A 22,634-nucleotide genomic window follows, 5' to 3' on the forward strand; every position below is an offset into this window, starting at 1 on the left:
ATGGTGTTTTTTGTGTGTGTTTTTGAGCTGGAGAATCCTTACACAGCTGTGAAAGGAAGGGGGAGGACAAGGCGCTTTGTGCTTTCATGTGGTTTTCAAATGGTCTTATTTCTTCTTGTCCTCCCCTGCAAAATGAAAGAGACGTGTGTAGCCATTGTTGTGTTATTTTGTTTGTTAGCGCAGAAAAGAGGGGGGGGAGGCTTTTGATTTATGCCCAACAAGGAATTCAGCATGGTTTTATTATGCCCTCCCCCACTTGATTGAGGTTGAATGGATTTTATTTATAATTATTTTTGGATCGGACCAGGAGTATGATGGAGCAATGCGGAGCAAGAAGAATGAGCAAGAGTAATAATTTGGAAAATTTGTTAAGTTGTGGGTGAACATATCAGACGACACAGCGATTCTTCAAACAGATCTTGTTTATTCACAGGCCAGAACAGAACTGAACTGAAGGGTTCAGCCAGCCTGCTTATATAGAGGTCCACCACAACGCATCTGTAACAACTTTCTGTAACTATCCAATCACTGAACGTCACTTTCAATCCCTTATTTGCATATGTGGACCTGAGTGAAAACTATCTACAGTATCCACCTGCTGGCCCAGGGTGAGAACTTCAGTACATAACAAAATTAATAAAGAATAATTGGAAAAAGGAGTTTTAAATGTGGATCTTGAAGCCTTCTCTGAAACCATCCAGCTTTTTCAGATTTTTTTCCATCGCTGGACTGATATCACTTAAGTTTAACCTAGAAGAAACACAACAAATGTAGCTATGACTGTTATTACTCAGGTAGACTGCCAATAATTGCGGTTTTCAGGAAAGAAAAAAAGACCATAGCAAAGGGAACATTAGGTTTGCACATTTAAAGCGTATTGAAGAACTCTGTTGCTCTAGAAAAACATACATGCTCTTTTTAATGACTGCAGGTTGGAAAGTGATGGGGAAATGAACTCAAAGTGTCGCATGAATGAATAAAGGGAAGACATGTAAATTTATGATGAAACCTCATAGTCATATAAAAAAGGTAAAGGGACCCCTGATCATTAGGTCCAGTCGTGACTGACTCTGGGGTTGCGGTGCTCTTCTCGCTTTATTGGCCAAGGGAGCCGGCGTTCAGCTTCCGGGTCATGTGGCCAGCATGACTAACCCGCTTCTGGTGAACCAGAGCAGCGCATGGAAATGCTATTTACTTTCCTGCCAGAATGGTACCTATTTATCTACTTGCACTTTGAGGTGCTTTCGAACTGCTAGGTTGGCAGGAGCAGGGACCGAGCAACGGGGGCTCACCCCGTTGCGGGGATTCGAACCGCCGACCTTCTGATTGGCAAGTCCTAGGCTCTGTGGTTTAACCCACAGCGCCACCCGCCTCATAGTCATATAACCACCCCCAAACAAATCAGTACATATGCTCAATAAAGGCAGGAGAAAGGGCACTTTCCAGACCACCTGCTTTTTGAGGATTCATCACAATTCATTTTGCAGGGAGGTTCCATGATGTTGCCTCGAATCACACATCACAGTGATTTTTCCTATCATTTTCCCTATCGCAAAATGCCCAATCTTTTTGGGAAGGCAGGCGGTCGTTTTTAATGTTGTCACCATCATTATTTGACTGTTTGTTACCCTCCCTTCAGCCTAAGGTCCCAGGGCAGGTCACAACAATTTAAAACAAATTACAGCCACAAGAATATGGCGCGTTATCAAAATATGTATCTCAAGCACTGGAGGTCAGGTTATACAGCTGCATCTTCAGAAAACAACAAACAATGCACAAATGAAAGGGACCACCACAGAAAGGCCCTCCCTCAGGCTGACTGCCCCTCCAAACTTCCAAGGTGTAGAAGTTTAAATTCCCTTACGAGTGAATGCACTTAGGAAGAGTGAGGCCTGATGGTACCTGATTTCTGTAAGAGCAGGACAAGTCAAAATGAGAGTGTGCACATCTTCAGTACACATATCTGTGAAAGGGTTGCCACTCACGTCCAGATACCTGAGGCTAGTGTTGTTGGCTAGAGCAGAGCAAAGTGCCTCAAAGGACACATCCGACAAGGCGTTTTCCTGGATTCTGCAAAAGAGGAAGCAAAGACGTCCAAAGGTGCTCTAACCTCTTCAGAGCCTCGCACTCAGGTATAACACGACCCCTATTTTTTGGGACTCAAAGAAAATCAACTTTAGACTCAGCTATACAGCTGCAAATACAGTGGTACCTCAGGTTAAGTACTTAATTCGTTCCGGAGGTCCGTACTTAACGTGAAACTGTTCTTAACCTGAAGCACCACTTTAGCTAATGGGGCCTCCTGCTGCCGCCGCGCCGCCAGAGCACGATTTCTGTTCTCATCCTGAAGCAAAGTTCTTAACCTGAAGCACTATTTCTGGGTTAGCGGAGTCTGTAACCTGAAGCGTATGTAACCTGAGGTACCACTGTAAAACGTTTTAAATGTGTAGTAAAGTGCAATGTACAATTGTGACACTAGATGGCAAAAGTGAGCTGTGCACAATTCAATGTATTTTTCAAAAAAAAAATATTAAAAAGCATTTCCACAGCGGTTTTTTATACGTGTGTAGATTCCGCCTTAGTAATTCAGTGGGGCTTTTTATTGTTTGGCTTAGGGGTTAGGAACATCATCTTCAGTACCTGACAGAAAGGCTGCTCATATATTTTCTTAATACACATCTTAGAAAATTTGAACCAAAGCCTCTGGAAAAGTATAGGTGACCTGCAAATATTTTAAAATACTCTGCATCCCTTGAGGTGGTTGCTTTGACACTTACACTAGTTTCTGCATCATGCTCTGCGAACCTCTGAACACCTTCAGTAACTCAGAGAGGCCCTGATCCTGCAGCTTGTTCTTCGACAGGTCAAGATTTAAAAGGGTCCGATTCTCCAAGAGGGCCAAACTCAGGTCTTTACCGCACTGTCCAGTAAGTGCATTCTTTGCCAAGCTGGGAAGAGCAAAGGAAGGAAATTAGGAAGAGAAGGTGGAAAATATGTACACACACAGAGTTTGTGTCTCTGAACAGCTCAATTCTTCTTTTTTAAAGGCTGGACTCCTAAACTCATTTACTAGGGACCAAATACCTCTGGATTCTGCAAGGCTGCACCCTGAACTCCCCCACCCTGGTGGGCAGTTCTGACAAGGAGGCAGAAGTGACCAATTTCCGCCCCCCATACAGCTGTATCTATACCTGCCCCTTATCTTATCAGGTGTGGGGCAGGAGGTTGTGGCTTGTGGGTGGCTTGTTCAGTGCCAGTCCAACGTTGCTGTTGCTTCTTTCTCTCTTTCATGCCTCCAGAAGTACCTGATCACCTATACATTTCTGTTTCACGAAAATGTATTATTAAACAAGTAGTGAAGCGCTGAGTGGCGAGTGTCAAGTCTTGATAACAAATAAATAAATGTGGAATACTGCTGGGCTTTGACGACTGCCGATCTGAACTTTTTCTATGGTTTATTCTTGTAGATCGTGACATTGATCCAGCTGGAAGAACTGACTAGTGATTTAAATCATGATTTAAATCAATTTGATTTAAATCAAATCCACCCTGTGGGAAACTAAGAGAAACCGAAGCTTACACATTCACCCACCTCTGTTAACTAACAAAACTGCCCACAACTCACAACAGAACAGATTGTGAAAGGAATCAGAATTCAAAGGACACGAGAGCAAAATGTTTCCAATTTACCGTATTTTTCGCTCTATTGGACACAGGTTTTCCCCTCCAAAATAGGTGTGTGCGTCCTATGGAGCAAATGCAGGCTTGTGCCATTGCCGCTTGCAACCCATCTGGCATGGAGAGGCTGCACGGGGCTAAAGAGGAAGCCAAAGCAGCGAGCGGGATCCATCCCGCTGGCTGCCTTGGCTTGTTCCACAGCCGTGCACAACCCCTTCCGGCAGGGAGAGGCTGCACGGGGCTATGGCTTCTTTAGCTCCATGCAGCCTCTCCCGGCAGGGAGAGAATGCGCGGGGCTAAAGAGGAAGCCAAAGCAGCGAGCGCGATCCATCCTGCTCGCTGCCTTGGCTTGTGCCATAGCTGCACGCAACCCCTCCGGCAGGGAGAGGTTGTGCACAGCCTGTACGCTGCTCTTTGGGGCTGGGGGGGGGAAATTTATTTATTTTTATTTCCCCGTCTAAAAACTAGGTGCGCCCTATGGTGCGGAAAAATACGGTAGTTTTGAGTCAGGAACATTTGCTAGAGAATGCCTTTCCCTAAATACCTTCTGGCTCTTCCAGTGCAGACCCAGTGAGGATTTGGTAAGGAATAGCCCATTAGCTGCAACAAACATACCTCAGGGTTTCCAGTCGACACTCTTTATGTTTCAAGATAGAAACAAGCTCCTTTGTGGATGGATTGCTCAGATCATTATTGCAAAGCCTGTGAAAGGAGAAAGAATTTATAGGAATGCAAAAAGCATTTAGTAGTTGGGTTGGGCAGATTTAGCAAGGTCCAAAGACTAAATTCAACGTAAACCCTGCTCCACAATTGTTTGGAATGTTTGATCAAACCTTGAAAGTAGAGTCATACCTCGGAAGTTGAACAGAATCCGCTCCGGAAGTCCGTTCGACTTCCAAAATGTTTGACTTTCAAAGCACAGCTTCTGATTGGTTGAAGAAAACTCCTGCAGCCAATCAGAAGCCGCAGAAGCCCCGTCAAACATTTGGCTTCCAAGAGAACGTTCGAAAACTGAAACACTCACATCCGTTTTTTTATTGTTTGGGAGCTGAAACGTTCAACTCCCAAGGTGTTCAGGATCCGAGGCACGACTGTACTTGTAATTTGACATCAGCCGTGAATTGCATTTCAGCTGCTTACCTCAGTTCTCTGATTCTGTGCAGCTCAAGGCTGAGCCTCTGCAGCCCCTCGTTCTGAATGAAACATGTATCAAGATTCAGGAGGTCAATCTTACCGCAGCAACTCAGCACATAAGCAAGGATGACACAGTCCACAGGCATCAGATACAGTTCCGAAAAGTCCATGGAGGCATCACCATCACCCCCCAAAGCCTGAGACACAAGGAGCTTGTTGTGTGCCTCAAAAAGCAAATTGAAGAAATTCAAGGTCCTCTTTTTTCCATCAAGATGCCTTTCCATTTGGAGGAAATCACTGCAGTCCGTCTTCAGGATCCAGTCAATGACTTGCCTAGGGGTCTCTGGTGAGAACTTCCCCAGAAGAGCCTCCAACGGTGCCCTGGTTGCAAATTGAGACAAGCCAGAGAGGAAGCGAAGAAAAATTTCGTACTCCCCACCTTGGGCTTCTTGGACTGCTGCCATTATGTATCCAAAGTTGCCCTCCTTGAAGTCTAAATAATGGACGAGGGCAGCAAAAAACTCTTGGACAGTGAGGTGGACAAAAGAATAGGTGACGACAGGAGGTGAAGTGGCACTTTGTATGTTTTCCACCAGGAACGTTTTGACGAGGGGAGATGAATCCACATTGAACGCTTCCAGTTGCGCCTGATCAAACAGAAGAGTGCGATGCTGGAGGCCATACTCAGCCAGCCAGCCAAGTTGTATCATCATCTTCCGTGCCCTTTCACGCTCAGGGAGCTGCTTTGTGTGATTGACCATCACATGCCTGATGTAGCTTACAAAGAGCTGAGTTACAGTTTTGGGAAGGGGGTGTGGCTGTCCGGCCTCAGAGGTGAAGCAAGGCTGCAAGGCTGTGCAAGTGATCCAGCAGTAAGAGGGGTTGTAACAGAGGGTGTACAGAACCTGGCTCTCCCTGACATGGGCCAAAGCCTCCTTGGCCACCGCAGCTTCTCCAAAGAAGTTGTGGAAGTACTTTTCTCTTTCCTGGGAGAGGAAGCCCACAATACTGGCCACTCTGTGGAGGACCCCTCTCTCCAAACGGGCAAGGTTGCTCGGGCGGCTGGTCAGGAGGACGGAACATCCCTTCAGAAGCTTCTCTTTCAGTAAGCTGGCCACAATCACTCCCACCGGTTTCACATCTCCTGGTTGGGCACAAAATTCTGCGTTCCTGCCCAAGTCAAGGTTACTGTTGCTCTCGTCCAAACCGTCAAATATGAACAGCAATTTTGGGGGTTCTTGTAGAATCGTGTCAAGCTTAGAGTGTAAATTGGGGTACTCCCGCTGGATCAGGCTTTCTAGGCTGGTCTTTCCCCCCACCGCGTTGAGGTCTCGGAATTTGAAGAAGAAAACAAAAGTGAATTTCTGGTAGTGTTTTCCAGTGGCCCAGTCAAAGACAAACTTCTGCGCTAGAGTGCTCTTGCCTACTCCAGCTACACCGCTCACCATCACAAAGTGGGGCGTGCGGCCTGATCGATAGCACCAACGGAAAAGCCGGTCTGGGGTGATTCGCTCCAGCTCCACCTGCATCTTGTGGCGAAGGCGATATTCATTCAGCTCTCCAGCAGCAGCCAGTGCCTCATGTTCTTGAAACGTTTGTCTCCTGAAGTAGACATCAGCAACTATTTTTATATCTACGTAGCGGTTGAGGATGGGGAAACTTTGCCCCTCGGACCGTGTTCTTTGGCCAGTTTCTTTCAGCAACTTGGTCTGTTCCAACAGAATACATCTGTGTTCATCCTGACAAGCTGGACAGAAGAAAAAGATTGCAGGGTTCACTGAATTAGGCCCAGCCTAGCAGAACAGGAGATCAAATAGGCAAACACTTCCTGGATTGTAGCATCTCCGGCTATTGGTAGATAATCCGTACAAGAAACACAGAGAGCAAGTGAGCTGGTTTGAAAATCGCCATAAACCTTTGTTCTGCTCCCTCAGCTTGCTCTTTCACCACATCCAAGAAACTGTGGTTAATCTTAACTATGGTTTGTAACAGGGCAACTTGAAAAGCATGGGTTGTTATGGAACTGGGCTATTTGCCACAAACACTAGTTACGATTAAACACAGCTCAGGGTACTGACAAAATATTAATCAAAAACATAAGCAAAACTGAGATCCTTGGAAAGAGGGGAAGGGAGAAAGAGGCATGTAAGCGCATGGCTTTCGGTAGGTCACTTCTGTCACAATAAGCCATGGTTCATCATTATGTCCAAATTGGCACAAGAGTTGAGTTGCACATCCCATTTCAATGCTCCCTTATACAGTCATACCTTGCTTTTCGAACAGCTTACTTCAAAAACAACTCGGAACTTCCGCAGACCCGGAAGTAGGTGTTCTGGTTTGCAAACTTTGCCTTGGAAGCAGAATGTCTGGTGCGGATTCCGATTGGCTGCAGGACACTCCTGCAGCCAATCAGAAGCCACACCTTGGTTTCCGAACGTTTCGGAAGTCGAACGGACTTCCGGAATGCATTCTGTCCTGAAAACCAAGGTACGGCTGTATAAAGTAGGACCACAATGCAGAAAGGAATAATTGCTCCACCCTCAGATCTCCATGGTGCTTTGCGGTGCTGACTCCAAGGTAAGCAAGGCCCACCACTCTGCCCAGAACATCCAAGATCAGATGCAGCTTAAGAAAACACTGAGTTGGCACGTCCCACTTCTTTCAGGTTGCAAGGGGAGCTGCTCACTGAGTGCCCCATGCCTGACCAAAATCTGATTCCCTTGATTTGGTTCAGTGGAAAACAGGAAGTGTTGGTGAACTATTTTTATTTGCTATCAGGTACCTTTCATTTCCGGGGCAAGGTTGTGTCCGGTTTCATTTAGGAGAATCTCCTTGAGTAGCGCTTGATCTTCAAAAAAAGAGAAAAAGCAAAACAGTTGGAAATGGAATTTGGAATCGTCTAAGCCACCTGGCATATACAACGCTGACTGGACTGACAGTCAAATTGTTGTTGTTGTTGTTGTTGTTGTTGTTGTTGTTAATATTATTATTATTTCATACCCCGCCCACCTGGCTGAGTTTCCCCAGCCACTCTTCTGACATTGACACTGGTGATGGGACAGCAAGCTGACTTTGGGGTCAGGCCTCAGGGCACAAGCACAGCTCTGTCCTCCAGAACCTCACTGCTGCTCCCTCCAACCCCATTCTCTAGCAGCTGCTGCCTGAGGTGGCTGACTCATTCTGCCCGACTGTAAGGCCGGCTGCAATACAAGGAGAACTGGATGAAAACAGAGTCGCCTCTGGACGTCACCATCTTGTAGGGTGCTGGTAAGGTAGGTTTAGCCCAATGAAAGTGCATTCAAAAACTCTGGCACAACAAATCCGCTTTTATATTGATAATAGTAATAAACTGTTTGCAGTTACTTATTTTAATATCTTATTTAATAAAATTTAGACGCTGCTTGATTGTAAAAAAACAACAACCACTCAAAGTTGTTTACAAAAAACAACACTGAAATGCAAGGGGGTGGGAAAGACAACGCTACTTTAAAAATGCCAAAGTTAAAATACTAAAACAGATTAAAATTACCTCAACTTTCTAAGCATCTAGGTAGGCTTGTCTCAATATTCATGTTTTCAGCAGATGCTGAAAAGAATACAGTGGTGCCCCGCAAGACGAACGCCTCGCAAGACGAAAAACCCGCTAGACGAAAGGGTTTTCCGTTTTGGAGGTGCTTCGCAAAACGAATTTCCCTATGGGCTTGCTTCGCAAGAAGAAACCCCATAGGGAAATCTCCGGGGACCTCTTTTAAATGCTAGCGGTGGGGAGCAAAGCCTTCCCCCCCCCCCCGGCCTTCCGAAGAGGTCCAGGACGGCCGGCAGGGGCCGAAAGGCTTTGCTCCCCACCGCCAGCATTTTAAAAGCAGTCCGGGATAGCAGGGAAGCGCTTCCCGCTATCCCGGATGGCTTTTGAAGGCAGGCGGGGGGGGGAGCAAAGACTTTTGCCCCCCGCCCACGTTCAGAAGAGGTTCTGGACCTCTTCTGAAGGCGGGCGGGGGGCAAAAGTCTTTGCTCCCCCCCGCCTGCCTTCAAAAGCCGTCCGGGAGAGCGGAGAATCGCAGCGCGTTTCTCCGCTCTCCCGGGAAGGCAGGCAGGGGGGACAAAGACTTTTGCCCCCCGCCGGCCTTCAGAAGAGGTCCGGGAACTCTTCTGAAGGCGGGCGGGGGGCAAAAGTCTTTGTCCCCCCTGCCTGCCTTCCCGGGGGCTTTTAAATCGCCCCGGGACAGCGGAGAAGTCTCCGCTGTCCCGGGAAGGCAGGCGGGGGGGGAAGCAAAGACTTTCGCCCCCCGCCGGCCTTCAGAAGAGGTCGGGGGACAGACTGTCCCCGGACCTGGTCTGAAGGCGGTTTCCATAGGAACGCATTAATTGATTTTTAATGCATTCCTATGGGAAACCGTGCTTCGCAAGACGAAAAACTCGCAAGACGAAAAGACTTGCGGAACAAATTAATTTCATCTTGCGAGGCACCACTGTACAGTGAAGGATCTCCTTGATCTCAATAGACAGGGAGTTCCCAAGTGCAGGCGCTGCACACACTTTTACAAACAGGCATTACAGTGGAACCTCTACTGCGACCCTATTCCGTTCCGGAGGTCCGTCCGGAGGTCGAAATGGGTCACTGGGAGAGGTGCCGTTGTGTGCAGGCAGCAATTGCCTACTCCTGCGCAAACAGCGGCAAACCCATTGTTTACTCCTGGGTTTGCCGTGGACATTAGGCAAAACGGACACAAGTGGAGGTGGATGTGAGAAGAGGTTTGACTGTAAACAGCAGCTGTTAGCACTGCCAATTCCACTGACTGAAGCAGTTGAGTGAGCGTACGTGGGGAAAGGCGAGCTGAGGCAAACTGGCCCCGAGTTGTTACAGACTTTATATACCAATAGTAAAGGTAAAGGGACCCCTGACCATTAGGTCCAGTCGTGGCCGACTCTGGGGTTGCGGCGCTCATCTCGCTTTATTGGCCGAGGCAGCCGGCGTACAGCTTCCGGGTCATGTGGCCAGCATGACTAAGCCGCTTCTGGTGAACCAGAGCAGCGCACGGAAACACCGTTTACCTTCCCGCCAGAGCGGTACCTATTTATCTACTTGCACTTTGATGTGCTTTCGAACTGCTAGGTTGGCAGGAGCTGGGACCAAACAATGGGAGCTCACCCCATCGCAGGGATTCAAATCGCCGACCTTCTCATCGGCAAGTCCTAGGCTCTGTGGTTTAACCCACAGCGCCACCCGTGTCCCATTATAGTAACACCTTAAGGTAAAGGTAAAGGGACCCCTGACCATTCGGTCCAGTCGTGGCCGACTCTGGGGTTGTGGCGCTCATCTCGCTTTATTGGCCAAGGGAGCCGGCGTACAGCTTCAGGGTCATGTGGCCAGAGCAGCACACGGAAACGCCGTTTACCTTCCCACCAGAGCAGTACCTATTTATCTACTTGCTCTGGTGTGCTTTCGAACTGCTAGGTTGGCAGGAGCTGAGACCAAGCAATGGGAGCTCACCCCGCCGTGGGGATTTGAACCACCAACCTTCTGATCGGCAAGCCCTAGGCTCTGTGGTTTAACCCACAGCGCCACCCGTGTCCCATTACAGTAACACCTTAAAGACACCTTAAAAACCAAAACAAAAAGAAAATTCTCACTACTTAGGGAGCAGGGGACAATATATTACCTTTGCGGGTGATTTCCCCCACCATCACCTCAAGGTTGGGATGAGACCAGTGGCGTCTCAGAGCGCAGAGACTCTTCCAAAGCCCTATTGCCAAAGCCTTGTTACTGGCAAGGTCAGAAACTAGCTTTTCTGCTGCTGCGGTTGAATCCTTGTGCTTCTCTATTTTTTCATAGATCTAAATGAAACACAGAAGACAGAGTTTAGCTAGCTAGCTAGCAGGGGTGGAAATACAGCAATCTTCTCACTCAGATCAAGGGCCCAGCTACGCCGCCATCTTGTTCACCGTAGGGCCAAGCCAAATGCTTCAGGGAAGCTTGCAGGCAGTGTATGAAGCTGGCAGCCCTCCTCCTCTGCTGTTTGTTCCTATCAACCGATATTCAGGTATACTGTCATTGAAATGGAAGTTCTATTAAGCTTCCATGTTCAATGGCTGCCGACAATTCTCCATCTCCCTGAATTTGTCTGAACTTTAAAAGAAAAAAACGGAATGCAAAACTAACCCCAGCCTCCCTAGTCGTTTGCAGAATGTGTCTTTCTCAATACGACGGTCTTCTATGGCCGACTGCCATTTAGAGGCTTCTGGGTAAGTGTGGCTATTTTGCCCCAGAGTTTCCTCCTAAGGCCAGAGCAGGATGGGGGTTGCATTGGTCAAAATTCTCCCAAACACTCCTTGCATTTGGGATTGTGTTCTTGAGGATCCACCGTTCCCTTAGAAATGCAGCCCCCGCCATACTTTTTTTAAGGACCTGCAAAGCACTGTTACCTGGGCTTCCTCAGGTGTAATGACCTTCCTGCTCCTCAGTTCCTGAACCACCAGGGCGATGTCATTTTCGATGACGTAGATCAAGTCCGGGTGGAAATACTCTGTGACTCTCCTTAGCTGGCCTTCTGCGAAAGCCTCTAAGTGTTTGACGAAGCGTTGCAGGTCCCCTGAAAAGAGACAGCACAGCAGCCATGAACCCAGCCAGGATTCAGAAGTTGCTTTCGCGGGGTTGGAATCCTCAGAGAAACACTCCTGGAAGCCTAGAAATGTGGTGGTTTAGCCACATAGACACCAGTACATTTTATATACAGTGGTACCTTGGTTCTCAAACATAATCCGTTCCGGTAGACCGTTCAACTTCCGAAACGTTTGAAAACCGAGGCACAAAGGGCTGGCCTGCAGGTTCAACAGGAAAAACTGAAAAACACACAGTAGAAGCCTTGAGACTTCTGAGGAGCGTTCGAAAACAGAAGCAATTACTTCTAGGTTTTTGGCGTTCGAAAACCGAAACGTTCCGAGATGCTCAAAAAAGGAGGTACCACTGTGTACACACACACACACACACACACACACACACACACACACACACTGTTTTTCCCTCCTCCATATCCTAAAATATCAAGGCAGTGAACAACAAGCAAACTTTTCTGCAACTTTTCAAGGGCTTTTTCACTCAAGTGCCCTTTCTTGAACAGATTAATCAGAACTATCCAGTCTCAAATAGTGGAACTGGTACTAGATTTCTACATAATTAAAATAATGTCTTTTGCAAATCATATGTTGGGTTGCTGAACCATGTATATATATCAGGGGAAATGCCACAGCTCAACAGTACAGCATCTGCTTTGCATGCAAAAGGTCTCATGTCTCTGTGGCAATCTCCAGGTTAGGGTTAGGACGGTCCCCTATCTGCCAGCCAGTGTGCTGAGCTACATGGACCAGCTGTGGGCAGGATCGCTGCGTTGCCAGGGGTTGAGCTAGATGACCCTTGTGGTCCCTTCCAGCTCTACCGTGCTATGGTCTGACTCGGTGTGATTCCTTAATCCCAACTGCCACTCTGCTGCTGATGACAGCAGTCCACCTGTCACTCACTCACAGACACAAGCTTACCTTCGGTTATTACAACACCTCTGCAGTTTGCAGCCATTTTGGATTCCACCTGCTATGATGCCACTTACTGAAAGGGAGACAATGAAAAAGGGGGAAAAATCAATGCTGGAATAGCACTAATGGGGCTCCTTCTCTCTTTTCACGTTGCAAGCAGATGGCGCTCAACTTTTCACAGGTGAAAATGGGGGTCTTGTTTGTTAACACTCCCGGTTTTTAAAACCAAGAATGACTGGCCAAGCATCTCACTGCATAACATAGGAGCCAATTCCTAGGTCCCTTTGCCTCCACCACCCCCATAGAATATTTGAGGGGTCTGGGCTGTCCAAAGTGAATGGGCATTGCCATTCAAATGGTGGGACTGTGCACGAGCCTTATCTGCCTCCCCCCATATTTTATTCACGTTGGCATGACTGCTGCCAAGGCGCTGTACTAGTGATTCTCACAGGGTGTGGAACGGCGCACTGGTGTGGCAAGAGAGAACGGCAAGTGCGGAGGGAATTGAGGACAATGGGGAAAACATTTCATTCTTTCCCACAGCACTTTCTTTGCGGCAAGGAGTTTAACAACTCAGCTTTCCTTCAGCTAATTACATACATTTACTGTGGGAAATATAACTTCCTCAAGTCGCTGATTGTAGAGGCTCTAAATACGTGCATTATTTCTTTTATATTTTCCACTCCCCCCCCCCCCATGTGCCTCTCAAAGTATTTATACTCGTCCCCAGTGTTTTTTCTTTTCTTCAGGGGGTACTCAAGGGCACATAGTACCAGCACCTCTTTTTGTTGTTAAAAAGTGTAGCACTTACTGTAGCAACTTCATGGTCAGTGCCAGGACCTATTTTTCTAGAAAAAAACAACTGCTCATCATCTGTAATTTCTTCTCCCATTCTCCTTTCATACACAACTTGAACTTTATACCCCAGCCTCCCAAAACCAATTTCTTTCATCCTGCCTTCCTGGTTCTTTTACACTCACTTCCTCCTCCTATAAAAATATTTTCCTCTCTAATCCTTTTTAATTCCACGTTATGCAGCAGCAATAATTATTATAGCAATAAATATTAATATTTTACGTCACAGTTTCCTTAACACCTCCCCAGACCCTTCTCCCTCAAAGGAGGGAGACCTTCCTCCCCCAAAATCTTTCTGTGTCCCTGCCATCTGTGGGGAGGATGTGAGGAGCTTCTGGAGCCATGGGGGCAGCTGCCCCCCACATCAAGGAAATGAATAAAAATACTTAACTAACTGACCAATCACAGATAGCTTAGTTCTGCCCCACACCATCCTGGCTAAACCCGTGTCTGGAACTGTACTGGACCAACCAAAAGGCTATGGCACAGCAAGGGGGCAAGGCAGGCATGCAAGAAAGACCTGGGTGCAGCCTGTGGCCTCAGACCCACCTGGAAGTGAGTTGCACCCCATTGTTTGAAATGCTGAAATGGCGAAAATGACCAGGAAGATCAGAGATCAAGAAGATAATGAATTTAATAAAGAATGGGGAAAATCTGTAACTAACTTAAAAGAACACTGTAAACAATTAAAAACTTTGGCAGGATTCTAAGAAACACTTGCAATGTAGCGAGAACTATGGTGAGAACCGAGTATTAAGAAAATATGGAGAACATTATGAGATGCAGTTGGAAAAGAATAACGATGGAAACCATGGAGGGGTGGAGGGAAGCCCGGGGATTCAGAGAATCCTGTCTGTATATGATTATGTTTTATTTGTGATGATAATTGTTAAAGATAAAAATGAATAAAAATATTTAAAAAGTAAAAAGAAAGGGGGGAAACCACTGCTCTAAGCAGTAATGAAAGCAAGAAAACAGCATCATAATAACAGTAAAAAACACTTTATAAAAAGAGGGGAAAAACAGAGAAATGGGGTCTGATCTGATGGGTCAGGTGGGCAAGCCGGTTGAAAAACATGACTTCTGAAGCAACAGGTGGAGCTTTTTTTCACATGTGGGACGTTCCACAGAGCAGGGACAACAGCAGAAAAGGCCTGTTTTCAGGACCCAACGCTGTGATATTCTGTAGAGTCCATGAGCAAAATATACCCCCCAGGTGATGTAAGTCAGGTATGGGTCACCTTTGGCCTGACAGGTACTGCGGAACTACAACTCCCATCAGCCCCAGCAAGCATAGCCAGCAGTCAGAATTGACGAGAATTGCAGTTCAGTAACACTATGGGGAAAAAGGCAAGGGCGTAGACACCCCCCCCCCCTTAAATCAAGCAAAACAATATAAATACTTGACTAATGGACCAATCACGTAGGTTCTGCCCCCTCTAACAAAAGTCTCGCCCCCTAAACCAAGTCCTCCCACCCCACCCCCCACAATCAAAATCCTGGCTACGCCCTTGGGGACAGGCTGTCTCTCAAACGCTCTGTGTCGGAGGAAGAATGCACTCTGTGTATGCTCGGTGACCCTCATCTTTTATTTGCTGGCCAGATTCCAAATGTCAGGAAGTCCCCCAGAGTCCTCAACTGGGACCATGAACTTCAGCTCCCTGGGCGGAGAGCACTCACCTGCCCGATTACATTGATGTTCAGCCTTGCTGGTCTTCTGGAAGCTGACTTTGATGGAGGGCCAGAGAGAGCCGAGGCACGAGGGGATCTGTGCATGCTCAGATCACCGCGGCCTGGGTCGCTGCTGCTGCTCCGTCTTCATTGCAGGCAGGAAAAAACAGACGCCATTTCATGCGAGAAACTTCTCGTTCTGCTTTCACTTTCAGTAGATCGCTGGGAGGGGGCTTTCAGACAGCAAACACAGCCAGCTGTCGAGTAGTTCCTGGCTTCACGTTTCCTCTTATTTCAGGCTGCAAATAGCAGTCCTAGATTTCAGGGGGAGGGGTGTTTAGGGCTGCAAACCTGTGCAAAAGTGAAGTGGATAATTGCTTCCAAGTAATCGTCGCGCGGTAAGTCAGTGGGGTGGATTCCTCAGGCCCTGGGGGCATAATGAGACCCGCCGCCCCCTCCAAAGCCTCTTTATCTTGCCCTTGCAAAGTTCCCCAGGGCGCACCCTCTCACTGAACCCATTGCAATATGCACTTCATCATCATAAACTTTATTGCACTAGCCAAAGGCCATGGCATCATTCACAAAGGGAACAAAAAGAGCAGTAATAACCATAAAAACATCAGGCACAGCAAATACAATAAACCACGGTCACGTCTCCGGAGAAGTTATTTGTTGCATATGATAGAATAGCAGAGGGTTCTCAGGTAGGGTGGGAGAGTCTTTAGAAGCAAGCTTCCTGTACAAGAATAAACAAATTACTTTTGGCCCACCCGTGATATGTGGCCCTTGGGTGTTTGCCCAGATGGGAATGTGGCCCTCAGACTTAAAATCATGGTTCTGCACCCACAAGTGTTTTGGGCAACTGCCCATTTAGATAACTGACTGAAGTAGAAGTAACATAAAAAATAAAAATAACATAAGGTTTTTAAAAAATGCTGCCAGAGGTGCTTTGATTGCAACCTCTTATGAGGTTGTTGTTTTGTTGTTTTAACTATTTGTGCTTTTATTTTGTATTTTTTATCCTGGGATCTTTTGATGAAGGGTGGCACATAAATAAAATAAATAAATAAAATAAAAATAAACCTCCTGGATCAGGCGAAAGGCCTGTGAAATCCAACAACTTGCAGTTGGTTTTCACCATCAAACTGCAGGGACGTCTTCTCCTACCTGGGCAGTTATCTTTCCACAAGGGCTGACATTGATGCCAAAATCCAGCATCGCCTAAGCTCTGTGAGTGCAGCTTTCTCCCAATTGAAGTGCAGTGTGTTTGACATTCGCAAGGAAATCAAAATACTTGTTTACAAAGCTATTGTACTACCAACCTTACTGTATGCTTGTGAAACGTTGACCACTTATAAACGCCATCTCCAACTCCTCAAAAGATTCCATCAGCGGTGTCTCTGAAAAAATTTACACATCACTTGGGAAGACAGGCAAACTAATGCCTGTGTACTGGAAGAAGCAAAGATCACGTTTTGAAGCAATGATTCTTTAACATCAACTTTGTTGAATTGGTCATGTGGCTGATTATCGTCTTGCAAAGCAACTACTCTATTCCAAACTTAAAAATGGAAAGTGTAATGCTGGTGGTCAACAAGAGAGGTTCAAAGACTCTCTCAAGGCAAATCTAAAAAAATGCAGTATAAACACTGATAATTGGGAAACACTGGCCTGCGAGTGCTCCACTTGGAGAACAGCCTTTACCAAAGGTGTCATGGGCTTTCAAGACGCTGGAATTCAGGACGAAAGGTGCTAAGAGGAAGACATGTTTGGCAAACCCTCACCATGATCAACTCACGTCCAGAAACCTCTGTCCCCACTGTGGAAGGACGTGTGGATTCAGAATTGGCCTCCACAGTCACAGACTCACTGTTAAAACCGTGTTCATGGAAGACAATCTTACTCAGCTACGAGTGATCGCCAAGGAAAAAGAAGCCTGTCCATGGAGGTAGAACCCAGCCATTGTGGCTAGCAGCCACAGGGAACCTTATCCTTCAAGAATTTTCCTAATGCTGTTACAAAACCATGCAAGCCATGGGTTGATTTCCTTTTGTCTATCCCAAGTCTTCCAACCTTCAGCTCTTGGTATCAGGAGGTAGAGAAAAACCCTTTCTCAGCTACTTTCTCTGCACAACAGAATTACAGATAGCACACCATTTTTAATGCAAGTTTTTATTTGACGTATATACACGGTTCAAGCTATTAAAAATTATACAATATTTACAAAAAAATTAAATAATTATCCAAACCTCCTTCACCTCCATGTTAACACACAGCGTTCATATCAACTCCTAAAGGAGCCAAGTTTGACAAAAATAGTAATTATTATTTGCGGCATTCAAAAGGACCCTGAGCCAACTGAACACCACTGATGTTAAAAATAAGAAATGAGAACAGAGGTATAGATTCTTCCCAAAGCAATTCCCTTCTCCCAGGTGACACAACTTGAAAACAGATTTTTCTTCTTCTTAAATGATGTATTACAGGTTTAGTCCAGGTCATACTCGGGCTGATCCATTCTGAGCCATGATGGGCATTGGATAAAACCCAATGAATTTGACATGTAAACAACAACAAAATGGCAATCGCTTTTACAAAATACCATTTCCCGCTCCCCCTCCCACTATTTATGTAAAGGGGGAATCCAGCAGCTGTAGGATTTCCGCTATCACTTTGACTAGCCATCTCATTTGGTTAAGACCCGGAATGCAGAAGTAAAACCTGGGAGGCTGCTTTGTTAAAATGCATGTAATGATCTGTTCCAAAACCCATAAAATGTTGCAGGAGAGGCTGTGAGGAAGGTAACACAATCTGGCCACTTTCAAATGTGTTTTTGGAGGTGTGGAAAAAAAGGCCACTCGGCTCTTGAGAAAGTCTACACAAAATCAAAAGCTCTTTTTTTAAAAAGGGAGGGGAGGGAATCATATGGGTAATAATATGCTGAGCAGCTGCAAACAGGCCACAAAAACTCAAAGCCTCCTTATAAGTCAGAGATAGGGGAGCCTGCGGTCCTCTGGATGTTGCTCCACCTCCCATTGATCAGAGAGATGGGGAGTTGGAGTCCAGGGACATCACAGGTTCTGCATGCCTGTTGGTCTTCAGGGGGCCACTTGTGTGGAAACAAATCCTCCATTTCAAATCACTGCCTCCATGATGGGCTGTGTGCAGTGCCAGGAGCAAGGAAAATCCACTGGCAAGACACAGCAATCACAAGCACACCCCTCTCCCCAACTTCTTCCCTTTCTGCCCACTTTTCTTCTGTTTACAGCAGGTGTTGGGAGAATTTTGGCCTTCTAGATGTTGCTGAGTAAGAGTTTCCATCCTCTTAGTCACCACCTGCTTGCAGGGACTGGTGGGACATCAGCAACATTTAGATTGGCGTTTTCCAAACTTGGGTTCTCCAGCTGTTTTTGAACTAGTGTTCCCATCATCCCCGACCACTGGTCTTTGCAAGCTAGGGATGATGGGCGTTGCAGTCCAAAAACAGCTAGAGACCCAAGATTGGGAAACACTGATCTTGAGAGCGAAAGGTTCCCCACACCTGAATTACAGGTGCTGTCACTTGTGTGTGTGTCTTTTGGCTTTTTGCTCCTCCAAATCTTCCCTTCCCTGCTGCTTTGGGCAGAAGGGAACACATCCATTGCACACCTGAGCAATGGCATTCACTCATTGAAAAAGCAGGTGGCCGAGCTTGCTTCCAAGTGCTATACAATGGCATATTTGATCTCAGGTTCATTCCTAGACCTAGGCAAAACCTGCACAGCAAATGGAAGGGAGAGCCACCAACTGCACCCCCTGGCAGAATCCAAACTGATGGGGTCAGACCATCAATCCTGCCTGCCCCCTTAAGAGAAGAGGCTCTAGTATTGATACCCCAGTGAGGAACCTGCAATCCTCCAAAAGTTGCTGGATTACAACTCACATCATCCCTGACCGCCGGCTGTGGCTGATGGGAGTTGGAAGTCCAACGAGACATAGAAAGTTGGGAGGTTCCCCATCTCTGGCTTACATGTAACACACCTCCAAAGCATTGTGATATGGGTTCCTTGAAAAGTAAAAGTATCAGGAAGGGTACTGGCAGAAAGGCCACAGCGCAATCTGGGAAATGGGGGGGGGGGTATGAACCACAGAGCCCTGGGTTAGTGGGACACAGCATAGAAAAGGCAGGAAGGAAGGGTGAGATTTCAACCCGGCTGCCTTGTGCTACCCACAGCAAGCTCTCCCACCCAAAAAAACTTCTCGCCAGGCATTAAGACAAAGTCACTGGACATTTTCCAAGATGGTGATATGTACTTAATTCAGGATTTCTTAATTTTTTTTGCACATGTAGAGCTTCCCGAAACAGAAAGGCTGTTCGAGTGTCCATGTGCAAAACTGCTCTACTACAAGACAGTCTTTCAATGCTATAATTAGAGCGTGACATTCTACCTCCTGGGGGATGTATGCAACTTTCTTAACATTAGTCATATACTGCCAATGCACATTCCAAAACAAGATGGGAGTCATGTTCTCTTCCTAACGTTACAAAATTGGATTCGCAGGGGAGGTGCGGACAAGAGAAAGTCACTTGTCAGTCATTGCTTCTTGCCTTCCTCAAAGGGGCAGGTGGTTTGCAGAGATGTGCCCACTGTGTCCGATTTAGAACACCTTATTACAAAGCGTGGCACATGCTAACTTTCTCCTATCTGTCAATTCTGTAAACCCACCTTGGTTTTACTGAGCAGAGAGGACAAAGGGAGAACCACCCTCAGAAGGCTTTTCCAAAATCTGGAAAGATGAAGCTAACAGGAGCCGTGATCAAAGTCTTTTATTGAAATCAATACTTTAAGCCACCCTTCCCATGTGCCTCTTCCCACAACCACCACCTCAAATCTAAACTGACTGGTTTCTTCCTCTTCTGCCAAGTAACAAACGTGAATACTGCATGTCACAATGCCCTAACCCGTCTCGAAGTGGGACAACTTAGACCCCAAAACAACTTGGAAGTTACAGAGAGATGGCCCAGTTTCTCTGAAAAAAGAAATACAAGGCGATCCAGCATCAAATATAGATGGTCCTACAGGTAGTGTCCCAGGAATTAAGCAGGCATCTTGCCAGGGGGTGGGATTTCATATTCCATGAGCTGAACAATCCAGCATTTTGCTGGGAGCACGGGGTGTTTCAGTGAGAAGGGGCAGAGAGACCCTTGGCACCATCTCAGGGACAGGACAGTGTTTTCCACCCTCCAGGGGAGCAGGGACCCCAGAGGGAGCCTGACAGCTTCAGACCGTTTACAGCATGGGGGTCCCAAGTGCAAGGAAAAAGCACACGCTGCTGGATCCACCAGCTGGGGAATGTCTCCCTATTAGTTTCTGAAAACTGCCTGTTCTTTTAAAGCAAGGGAGAAAGCATCACACTCAAGAGCCAACCCCACTGCAAAGCTGGAGATGAGTGCACTGAGATGAGATGCAAAAGCAGGCCAAAGCTTCCAGCCCCCTAACCTCACTCTCAGAATAGCTGCTCAGGTAACATGGGGGCCCTGCCTTTGGGAAGGGAAGCCCCATCACAGGCTCCGCTCCTCTCCCTGCTGCCTTTCAGACAGCTTGATCAGGCGTAGCTGGGATCTACAAGCTGATGGACATTATTGTGAAGACGCCAGAAAGGAGGCGTTGTTATTCCCAGAAATGAAGCCCGACAGACACAGGCAGGAACGTCTCAAAAGGCCTCTTCCCCAATGCCAGCAGCTTCAGGAGCTGAGGAAGGGGAGGGCATGTTGCCTGTGGCGACTCTCAAATAAGCATTTGCTGGGTCTGAGCATTTGGAAAAGAGAGAGTGAACAGGGGCTGCAAAGAAGAGCAGGCAAACCTGGAATTAATGGAAGCAGAGGAAGAGGGTGCCAGAACTGGAAACGCAAACCACCACTGGGAGGACTCGGTGGCTGACGTTCTACTTAACCAACGTGCTTTCAGATGCTCTCAGATGTCCTAACTCTCTCAGGATTACACCCACAGCCTGCCACATATTGTGCGTACTCAGAACTCGGGACTCTGGATTAGGCATTGCAAGGCCAACACAGGCTGCAGCCGAGAGTCAACTAACACCTGGCTCCAGCCCTTGAAGCAGCAGAGGGGCAAGGCAGACGGATGGCCACCTCGGAGGGCACATCCCATCTCCTCCTGTAACCCTCTCACAGCAGGACCCCAGGACCTCCTCTCCATCTACTGCTGCTTGGAGGAATCCTTGTTTAAAAGTCAGGTTAAGGGAGTACGAAATAGTTTTAAATCGCAAGCCGTATGCCCACAGAGAGAGGGGAGAGCAAGCGCTACAGACTTACATCCTCTGCTGCCAAGAATATGTCTCCTCTCAACCTGAGCTCAGAGAGAGCCAGCAAAAGTAAGCATTGAGGTGACCTGCTGTTTCCCCAGGGTGTGTGTTTGTTTGTTTGGGAGGGTAAAAAAGACCTTGTGGTGGGAAGCTGTGGCCTTAAAACAGCTACTGCGAAAAAGCATCTACAAAAATGTCAAGCATATGTTCCATTCAGTTGGCCTCCACTCCCCCACCCCCAAATTGAAAAGGCTGCTTTGCTCAGAAATAGCCAACGAAGAACCCACCTAAAAATCCCGCCGTCAGAAATGGAGAACTAAACAAACAAAAACAAACTGCCCGCAGGAGAAGCCACCCTCCAAAACTGTTGATGGGGAAACCCTTTCAGCCAGGTGTGCAAAAGGTGTGCAAAAGGGAAGGAGGGCCTTCCTCAGGCTGCTCCCGTGGAGTAAGAGTCTGTCTGGCTGAGACGAGACAGACTTGGGAACTAGAGGCATTGTTGTCCTTCTGTGAGGGGGTCAGAATAAGACTGGTCTATGTTGTAGGATGAACAGTCACTTTCTTTTAAGAGTTAGAAATCAAGGCAGAGTCAAGTTTTGGAGGCGCTTCCCCCTCCCACCCTCTCTGGTCCTGCAGAAAAGTGTGGACCCCTCCCCAGAGGTGGCTGTGTATCGCATCAGCACTCAGTAGCGCAAGTAAAAGGCATCCAGGTCTCCTTTCTCTCACCGCATGTTGCTTTTCTTCGTCTTTTTTTCTCTTTTTTTTGGAAAAGGGAAAGAAATAGCACAGGCTGGGAGGGGGCAGCAGGGACATCAATGGGAGGAGGAAGAAGGAAATTCCAGTTTTTGAAGTCGGCGCCTGCGCAGCTCTGCAGTGTCTGGTTCCTCTGGGGAAGATTGAGCTCCATCCTGCTCCTGGCCAGATGGCTCTGTGTAGCCCTTGGCACCGGCTGCTGCTGCTGGGGACAGATCTGGGGAGGGAGAAACACCACAATTTGGGGGGTCTGTGCCAAAACTGGCACAAACACACAAGGAGGTAGCGTTCCTCAGCATCAAGTTTCTAGTCCTTTTAGTTGTGTGTGTGTGTCTTATAAAATTTATATACTGCTTGAATGCAAAAAACAAACCCTCGAAGCCATTTACACAAAAAATTAAGTAAACCAAATACTTGTTGTTTCAACTCAGCTGGAAATTGTTTTAGTAAAATTTGTTTTAGGGGTTGTCTATTTCCATTCTCCTCCTAACTTCATTGCTGTTTTTGTTGTCTTTATTTTATAGCCTTATTCTTATTTATGGCAGGGCTGTAACATTTATTATTTGCTATGTTCCCTGGACTCTGTTGGAGGAATAGCAGGATACAAATGTTTTAAACAAGCAAATATTATTCCATTTTAAAATAAAAACCATTCATTCTACACCCATACTTGCATCTGAAACAGGCTCCCCTGTCCACTGATCAGGGCAATT

At 46.9% G+C, this 22,634-nt stretch overlaps 2 protein-coding genes across 13 annotated transcripts in view; both read right to left on the bottom strand.

Moving 5' to 3' along the window:
* Nucleotides 1–404: 404 nt before the first annotated feature.
* On the bottom strand, nt 405–15,284 carry LOC310833624 (NACHT, LRR and PYD domains-containing protein 12-like). 3 transcript variants are annotated; one of them, XR_014558850.1, is made up of 10 exons: nt 14,875–15,284; nt 12,346–12,412; nt 11,236–11,402; nt 10,473–10,647; nt 7,595–7,660; nt 4,819–6,559; nt 4,173–4,380; nt 2,778–3,974; nt 1,903–2,070; nt 405–750 (listed from the first exon to the last, which is right to left on the bottom strand). XR_014558850.1 is itself a non-coding variant. In XM_083716272.1 (10 exons), exons 2-10 carry the CDS (start codon nt 12,380–12,382, stop codon nt 663–665), a joined length of 2,700 nt encoding a protein of 899 aa, XP_083572398.1. In that variant the 5' UTR covers nt 12,383–12,412; nt 14,875–15,277; the 3' UTR covers nt 405–662. The 3 variants fall into 3 exon arrangements, 2 of the variants coding, with proteins under 2 accessions (XP_083572398.1, XP_083572399.1); XM_083716272.1 differs by having other exon boundaries at nt 2,778–2,948; nt 4,294–4,380; nt 14,875–15,277; XM_083716273.1 differs by lacking the exon at nt 12,346–12,412 and having other exon boundaries at nt 2,778–2,948; nt 4,294–4,380; nt 14,875–15,274.
* A 1,737-nt stretch (nt 15,285–17,021) lies between these two features.
* SYVN1 (synoviolin 1) overlaps nt 17,022–22,634 on the bottom strand; it is a 28,278-nt gene continuing 22,665 nt past the window's right edge. For 9 of the 10 annotated variants that reach the window (XM_083716287.1, XM_083716283.1, XM_083716285.1 and 6 more), the window contains exon 16: nt 17,022–22,138. In XM_083716287.1, the coding sequence (XP_083572413.1) occupies nt 21,981–22,138 (158 nt within the window). In that variant the 3' untranslated portion in view covers nt 17,022–21,980. The remainder of the gene's footprint in view (nt 22,139–22,634) is intronic. The other variant, XM_083716286.1, reaches the window with a different exon arrangement.

The sequence above is a fragment of the Podarcis gaigeae genome (assembly GCF_964106915.1).
Source record: "Podarcis gaigeae genome assembly, chromosome: 16".
NCBI lineage: Eukaryota > Metazoa > Chordata > Lepidosauria > Squamata > Lacertidae > Podarcis > Podarcis gaigeae.